This window comes from Echinops telfairi, unplaced genomic scaffold (genome assembly GCF_000313985.2).
Source record: "Echinops telfairi isolate 266 unplaced genomic scaffold, ASM31398v2 ScPeMD7_23;HRSCAF=83, whole genome shotgun sequence".
Classification (NCBI taxonomy): Eukaryota; Metazoa; Chordata; class Mammalia; order Afrosoricida; family Tenrecidae; genus Echinops; species Echinops telfairi.
Window position 1 is genome coordinate 68,190,655 of NW_022103920.1, and position 8,644 is coordinate 68,199,298.

At 38.6% G+C, this 8,644-nt stretch overlaps 1 protein-coding gene across 1 annotated transcript in view; it reads right to left on the minus strand.

Moving 5' to 3' along the window:
* Nucleotides 1-1,532: 1,532 nt before the first annotated feature.
* THSD7A (thrombospondin type 1 domain containing 7A) overlaps nucleotides 1,533-8,644 on the minus strand; it is a 283,581-nt gene continuing 276,469 nt past the window's right edge. Inside the window, exons 25-28 of the mRNA XM_004702825.2 lie at nucleotides 5,803-5,885; nucleotides 5,266-5,476; nucleotides 3,612-3,699; nucleotides 1,533-2,747 (exon numbers count right to left, since the gene is read on the minus strand). Of these exons, the coding sequence (XP_004702882.1) occupies nucleotides 2,663-2,747; nucleotides 3,612-3,699; nucleotides 5,266-5,476; nucleotides 5,803-5,885 (467 nt within the window). The 3' untranslated portion in view covers nucleotides 1,533-2,662. The remainder of the gene's footprint in view (nucleotides 2,748-3,611; nucleotides 3,700-5,265; nucleotides 5,477-5,802; nucleotides 5,886-8,644) is intronic.

Below are 8,644 nucleotides of genomic sequence, written 5' to 3' on the forward strand. Positions count from 1 at the left end.
CTCGTAGTGACCCTACAGGACAGGGTCGAACTGGCCCTGTGGGCTTCCAAGACTGTAACTGTTACAGACATAGAAAAACTCATCTTTCTCCCAAAGAGCGGCTAGAGGTTTCCAAACCTTGTGGCTAGCAGCCCTGTTCGTAATGCTTTAAAGTGGATTCAAATGATGACTGAAAACCGTGCCTTTTCCTGACATGTGTTGACGACTGAGGCATCAGTTCACAGAATTGTTACAATCAAGGTAGGAAGATACTGATGTGTCTTTCGTAATAGTGAAATTTAATCATCTCTTAACTCTACTGCTAGTAGTAGCTATTCTATTACAAATTTAAAAATTGTTAGGTGTTAAACAATAGAGCATAAAACTGACTTTTCAACTAACTGCAATACATTTTTTCCTCAACCATTTTTGACAAATGCAATTTATTTTTCAAGAGATCAACTTGAGTATTTTCTGAAAGACCCCTGAGTACATATTTTTCTAATTACAGTTTTAGGTAGAATATATATTTTTGCCTTCCTCTTTGATAGAACAGGTAATATGGATTTTATTTTCATTTTTCCTTAAGTCCTTAAAGTAAAATTACCTGTTTCCTGGCTACTTGTTCACTTTGAAATGGTTTATATTGCCTAAACAGTAAAGGTTGAATAAGAAATTAGTGCTTACCACAGTTAATTCTTATTGAAATACATAGAAATCTTTATTTTAGGGGTAATGACATAATTAAAATGTCTTTTGTGCCCTTTGCAAATACACGAATGAACACTAGGGGGAGCTCAAACTCCAGTATGAAGGTAAAATAACCTGTAATACAAATACTGATGGGCTATGCTCAACATAAAATAGCCTGTTGCACAATTTTTAAAAGACTTGACAACCTAAAGTCTCCCACGCTGCTTCAGTAAATGTCGCCTGCAAATTGGCACTGGTTTTAGTGGCATTGTTTGAATTTTCTCTTCATATGAAATGTTGGCCAAATTACCTAGGTACTGTTCCACTGCGCCATTCCTTGGGCTACATCTGTGTGAAAAATACTGTTATTTACAATTTACAAAGTAGTAAATCTAATACTGTTTTTCATCCTTGAAATTAAACTCCCAATTTGGCTGTTTGGGGACAGTTTTATTGAAACCCATCGTCCCTCAATCTTTTATATGTTTATTGTGCATGCCTGTGTTTGGATATTGATGCCAGAGTTGAGAGATCTGGCTAAAGTTCGACAGCAATGGCCCTGGACGTTAAATGTTCGCACTCCTGCTCTGAATATTCAGTAAATCCCTGGACAAAATATCTAATTTGCTCTTTTAGAAATTTTAGTGTTTCAAATGACATATTAGACTTCCTCAAACTTTGCCAGTGAGAAAGACAAAGGATTATGGATTTTGACCATCTGCAAATATTTGATCTGAAACTAGGAAATCAAATAAGGAAGAAAGAATAATCAACACATGATTTTGATGTTTTTAAAGTTATAAAAACCATCGATGCAGTGCTTTTCTCCATTTGCTCAAAATCACCACCAGCTTCTTTTTTTTTTCTTTTCTTCTCTTCTCTTCTCTCTCTTTTTTTTAACAAAGATAAATATAAAAATCTAGTCATAAACGGCCTTCAAAGTCCAATTAAAAACCGACTGGGGATCCACCTTTTGCTGGGTTTATGGGTTAGGGGCTTCAAGAGCGCACTGTCCCCCTGCCGTTGATTTCACCTCAGCGGTGCTGATGAGGGGGTCTGCTCTGTGCAGCAGACGTCATGGCCGATCCCATCCTGTCACCACAGCGGAACTGTACTCCCTGCACATAAGAACTTGCAAATGTGTCCACAACACGAAGGGGCGGTCTCTCTGGCAATACCATGCTGCACTAATATAGTGCAAAATTGTGCCTTCCACACAGCAAAAAAGATACAGGCAACCAGTTTGAAAACAGGGAAAGTAGAAATCTATTAACACAATCAAATTAGTTTTCCAGACAATCAATAACCACTAGAAAATACTGAACTCCAGGACTCTTCTTCTAAGGTACTAGTACATGTCCAGCACTCATACTTTGGAGAGAGACAACAATAAAGTCTTAGAAATGTTTTTGCCTCTGAAATGCAGGTCAATATAGTTACCATCAACCTTCAAGATGTTGAATTCATTCCGTGGATTTTCTGCTCAGTCTAATCGATCTCTTATTCCGCATTAGCATTGCTTATTAACAAGTACATACTTTGACAGGATAATAGGTTTCAGTCATTTGGGTAAACGTGTTGTTATTTTTGACTATAGTATTGTGGAGATTTTGGTATAAAACTCTTCATGCTAAAAAGTTACTAGACGTTAACACTGCAAACAGCGTCTTCCCATCAAGCCTCCTAATGGCCGATTCCGCTGTCAGATTTCAGATACTGGTGATTTTTCAGTTGGTAGATTTCAGAGATCATCAAACTCTCAGAATGCAGCATGTATTCAGCTAACTCTAGCCTTCTCAGCTCTCGTGGTCTATATGCAAGTGGTCCTGTCTTGGATATTCCCAGGAGAATACAGGGTTCACTCCTCTCTATGTTGTGTCTTCTATGAATTCAAAGCACATTTGAATCCACAGTCTGAATGTCTTCATGGCCTCTGGATGCCTACTACAAAGTCAGAAAGGGGCCACTGGTTGTTGCCGAGAAAAGGAGTTCACATGTCTGCATCGCCATCATAGGCCAAGGTTAAAGGTTTCAGTCGGTTGTTCTGTCTTCTTTGGGGTTTCTTTGGCCTTTTGCTGTAAAAAACAAAACAGAAAATTAGGAGGGAAAAAACGCTTCAATAGCAAAGCTTATTATTTTAAGTGAAAAACAAGTCAAACCAAAACAAAAAAACTAAACAGATTGCTAGACCTCTATCACCTAATTTCAACCTTCCCAAAACTCTTCAAGTATTTTATTATCCTGCAGAGCAGCGGTTCTCAAGCTGGGGGTCTGGGCCCCTTTGGGGAGGGGTCGAACGACCCTTTTACAGGGGTGTCCGATTCATAACTGTAGCAAAATGACAGTGATGAAGTAGCGACAAAAATAATGTTATGGTTGGGGGTCACCAGAACATGAGGAACTGTATTAAAAGGTCATGGCATTAGGAAGGTTGAGAACCACTGCTGTAGAGGATAAATAATTCAAATGTGATTTCTGAACGAATAACAACAGAAGGAACATATAGTATAATCATTTACATTTGGCCAGAAACCTTTATAAATAATACATAATTTATAAATAATACATAGTTTAAAAGACAGCTGAATATGATTAGGAATTATCATAATGCCTTCCTCTAGTAGCAATTCAATGGGAAAAAAATCTGTAATTCACTAGAAACTATATAAAAGAACACTCTTTTGCATAACAAAGAAGAACATCCTTACGAAGATGACGGGCAGCAAAAAGGACTTTGGAAACAAACTGGCTCAGATACAAGAGTTTGCGACCAACTAAGACTAAAGCCATGTTTATTTTGAATATCAGATTAACACTGAATAAATGTGGAATTTTATTTGAGACATCGGTTTGCTGATTCTGTGCGATGGTCCATTGAAAGGCTGCTGAAATACAGTGACTATAGCTCCCTTTAGAGTTTGAAATACTTAAACACTCACCACGCTAGATAAATCATGGAGACAATAAAGATGAGCAGCACACACGCCCCAGCTGCCACCCCGTACACCCAGGTCTTCAGTCTCCCATCTAGAAGAGTGGGTGTTAGTCATGCATTTACATCAGTCTGCTACATGTAAGACGGTCTCTAACTATGAACAATGACCAGCCACATAGGACCCATCCTGTAAGAACCCCAGATGATACTGCTTAGACACAGTTAATGGGTATTGCAAAGCTGCTATTATGAGTTAGGTGCTGCTTCTTTAAAGATACATTATCAATGAAAAGGGGATTGGGAAGTCATAAATAATCTCTGAGTTCAGCTATCAAAGTATTCTTTCTAAATACCTACTGCTTTATAGCTGAATGTTACTTAAAGTCCTGTATACGTGGAATGCTACATAAACATTTTGTCCTGAGATGCTCATTCTGATTTGAGAATAGCAACGATAAAATAATGAGAAAAAGAATGAACTTTAAACAGTATTCTACAACCTAGAGTTTATTCAGATACTCATTCAGTGAACATTGCCATCTAAACATGTTTTTTGTTTTAGATAAAACAGATATGAAAACTTTCTGGAGTTAATAAAGAAGGGGAGTCCGGATTCATACATAGCTGTGTGTACTGTCTGCCCAGCTCTGATCAGCTCCCTGAACAAATCCGGTCAGAACTAGGGAGCGTGGTCACGCAGAGAAGAATCACTTACTTATCTGAGATTAAGTGGAATGATCTGGGCTTTATGTTTCTTGCAGAATACTTTATTTTGATGTTTCAATTAAAAATATTTTTTATCATGAAGACACGGTATAGTGCATTTTTTCTTTATGTTCTCTTGTAATTTTTGTCAATTTGATGAGGCTTTTTTTTTGTCTAACCACAAAAAACTTGGCTGTTCCTCACAGTATAGGAATTTATTGTAGCGGAGCACTAAGGGGTCACTGGCCAACTAGATCATGTTCAACTGCCCAATTACCCTTTTGGAAAAATATTACCGAACATCAGTATTTCTGAAAAGTCCAAACTATCTTTAAAGCCTGTTACCTTTTTAAAACGTGAAAAGACAATGACCTATTATTCTAAGTAAAGCCTGTCTGAGTGTTTCATTAGATGTAGTAACGTTATTTCGCTGTCTTTCATAAAAAAATAGTGTTGTTTACTATTTACAGTAATGAACAGTACAGTAACTCAATTCTATTAATCCTAATGCATCTTGCACTGTGGAACTACGTTGCGGGGGCTCTCATTTAAGATTCACACTGTCGCTCCCCGGTGTTCAAATGAAAAAGGAAAACAATCCTGGATTGTCCCGATTGTCCTATTGGCTTCAGTTCTGACTGGTAGTGTACTTTAAAAAATCTAATTAGCGTTTTCTTAATGTGACATACTTACAAATTCAGATCCAGAGTGGAAATAAGTTCTGTCAATCTTAAATTTTCTCAGAGAAAAGTAATTTCATTTCTGTGAAATGTGAGCATGCATGCTTATTTCATAATAGTAAACTAATACATAAAATATATGGCAGTGCCAAAATAAATATGCATAGATAAATTAAGAAATGTCTCTTATAAAATGCTTGGGGTTTTTGTATTTTTTTCCTACAGTCCTTTGGCACTAGCTACGGTATAACCAGAGAATGCTACTCCCATCACCTGGCCCAAATGGCTGTAGACTCCAAGTCCGTCCCCAGCCTGCTGGGCTCGTGGCCGGCTGGGTTGGATGCACTGCCCGACTGGTTTTCACATCTCCCTTGTTGTCCCCCACGGTGGGGATCGCCACCACGGGGATGAGTGTGCACTGCTCCAGGGTCCCATAAGAAGACATGACTTCCGTGTACCCTTCTTCACAGCTGCATGATCTTGTCTGCAGGAGAACAAGGAGGTTTATCCGACACACGATCTTTGGAAGCAGGACAGTAGAGCCGACGGGAAGGCAAGGCTTTACGGAGGAATTGTTTGGGAATTGAATCCATGCAATTTTTGTCTTGATATTAAAAAGAGCAAGATTTTAGTTCTATATCTTAAATTATTCTAACAATAAAAGCAAGTGCACTTGGACTAGTTCATGCTGCTACCAGAAGACATCTAACAAACGAAAAGCCGGTCTCCAGACAAGTTAGTTTTGGAAGGGACTGTAAAAGAGACAGGAGGTGAGACTGGTTTCGCCCCTGCTAATGACTCCGCACGTACCTCACTGCAGTATGAGTGGGGTTCACTACACGGGGGATGACATGACCTGTCCACATCAGGCTGGTGCAGCACCGAGCAGCCCCCTGCAATACAGAAACTCGTATTTTGATAAACAACTACTCTTGCTATGAGAAAAAGTTTATCGTTGTTATAATATGACACTTCGGATCCTGAAGCACTTTGAAGATCCCATTACTACTTCTGACGGGTAACCATGAACTATTTGGTTAACCTTGACCACTTTATTTGGGAAGTTGAGGCTCTTCTCCCCAGGAAAGAGACAGCACAACGCCTGACACTTAATAGGTGCTCAGTAAACATGTGCTGAGAGGAGATAGCTGTGTCGTTTGAGTTCAGAGACATTATTTGCACACACAGGAATTTCTGGCTGCTATTCTGGAGACCACACTCTTCCACCAAAAACAAATGTATTTCATTTTTTAATTTAACTTTAAAGCTAACGTTCTTTATTAGATATTGAAAACAACAGTACTCATATCCCTTTGAAAGATAACTTGTTTGTTATATGACCACTACATAAATGTATGATTTATAATGTATATCAGTTTAAGAAAAAAATCACTATGTAGACTCAGCATGTTTGCTTGGATACAGCAAAGAAAACAAACCTCGGTTACTAAGTAGTCTTTCTACTATTGTTCTGCATATCATGATATCAAGTTAGCTTTCTTCTTTGTTTCCAAGTATAGTAGTAACGAGTTAGTTAATTGTGCCAACCTGGCCATAGTCACATGTGGGGCTAATTGAAAGGCGGAGGGATAAATGGGTGGTGATCCTCGCCATTCTAGTTCTCGGGTCTCTTGTTTTGTGATGGTTGCACCGGGTGCAGCTGCCTTAGCAGTTCCCTGCTTCAGCTTGCAAGATTGACTTCCTACAAGACATCCCCAAGGAGAAGCCACATGGACCTATCCCGATGCAGCCCTGGGTGCTGGAGCAGCCGTGTGGAGACCCCTGCTAGTGCTGAGATGCTTATTCGTTCACTGACTCAGCTTTCCTCCTGCAGTTGGCATCATTACCTCTGTTTTGTGAGGTGGAGGACTTTGTGGACTGGTGTTGGGTTAATGGGTTAATGTTGGACTTGTGGGCTTGGGCAGCATTGGGTTGGGATGTTTTCGTGATGCACACTTTCTTCACAAAAAACTCTCTTATATGAGTTGCTGTGGATTTGTTTCTCTAAAGTACCCAGACTAATACAAGTAACTATATGTAAGCTGTCGTCAATAGGGACTTAAGGTAACTGAAGACTTAAAGACACAACAGTGGGGATGTGGAAGGAACTAATAACGTCAAACGATGTGTGTTCTGTTTAACAAAATTTTAGCATCATTTCCCATTATTTATGGAAGTGATAATCTTCTGAAATTCAATCAAGGATGGACTCATGCTAATTTTTGCCTTATCTTTTAATATTTACAAATACTTAGAACAAGTACAGCAAAGCAAGTAGTCATTGTAAGACTATTACAGTTAAGTGTTCATTCTGAATTTATTATCATCATGAAGAAAAAGGAAACAAGACTTTGATTTCTTAAAAGGACAACTAGTCATTGAAGCCAAGCAATTAAGAGAATAATATATAACCTTTTCTGTTTTTTTCTTTTTAGAAAAATCCCATTTCTTCTAAAATATAGAAACACTGTCTAGAGTTTTTTTCATAACATTTTCATATTGACTTTTGCATATCAAATAACATTAGGAAAAATAAATATAATAGGTGTTTAAAAATATTGAAAACATAATTTTCACAAATATGTTTGTTTTTTCAAACCAGCCTTTGACTTAGGAATTAGCCTCAATAGTAGTGGAGGCGGAGGGGGAATCTCTTTTAAAATGCAGAATTATTAAAAGGAAGAATATAATTTGAATTAATAATTGGAAGAAAGATAATCTAACTACTTGGATCCTCTGGAGACGCTTAAACGTTCTCTGCGAAAGGCTACGTGTAGACCTTCAGTTGTAAGCTGAGTGCATGACCTGAGCTTCGAGCCCATGCTCGCCTGTCCAGGCTCTGTTTAGCTCTCCTCTCAAAAAGAGGTATCGGTTTTCTCCCAGGAAATAGGACGCTAGAGCAAAGCTTCCCAAGCAAGATGTGTTTTTAGTTCCGGATGCATCCACTGGGAGTCGCTGTTATCACAGGAATCGTGGTTCACAAGGCTTTCTCAAGGGTTCAGCCTGGTTCAGGGGAACACAACCTGACAACTGGCTCCAGCTTTCATAGGAAAAATAATTAAGTTTGAATAAAACCAGGTACTTTAAAATTCAATATAAAAGTTGATGTCTTTCAAAAAGCCTATTGATCCATCTTTCCGTTATCTTAGGAAAGCTAGATTTATAATGAACATTATTCACTGATTTTCAAATGCACGGCTCCCTTTGCCTCTCCGAAGGAGGAGGAAAGCAATGGAAGTCAGCAGGGAGGTCCCTACTTTTTAATTACCAAGGTTTATGCCATTAATCTGCTATGGAGATTTCTAGGGATTCCATCTCTTTTAAAAAGTCCCTAATGAAAATCGTTCTACTTCTTCGCCACCCATTCGCCAGCTTGCGGTACTTCGATGGCTTACATGATGCTACGATGCTTGAAGCTATGCCACATGTTTCAAATGACAGGGTTATCCCAAGTGGAGAGATTTCAGCAGTTTCTTGACTAAGAGTCCATTACTGAAAGAGGACAGCATGTTTCATGAAGCCGAGGACCCAAAAGGGTGAGGGAAACCTTTGGTAAAATGACTTGGTAAATGTTCAACTTCAACATGCTGGTGATTATGAGGATGATGAAAGACATAGCAATGTTTTGTTAATTTTGTACAAAAAGTCACCA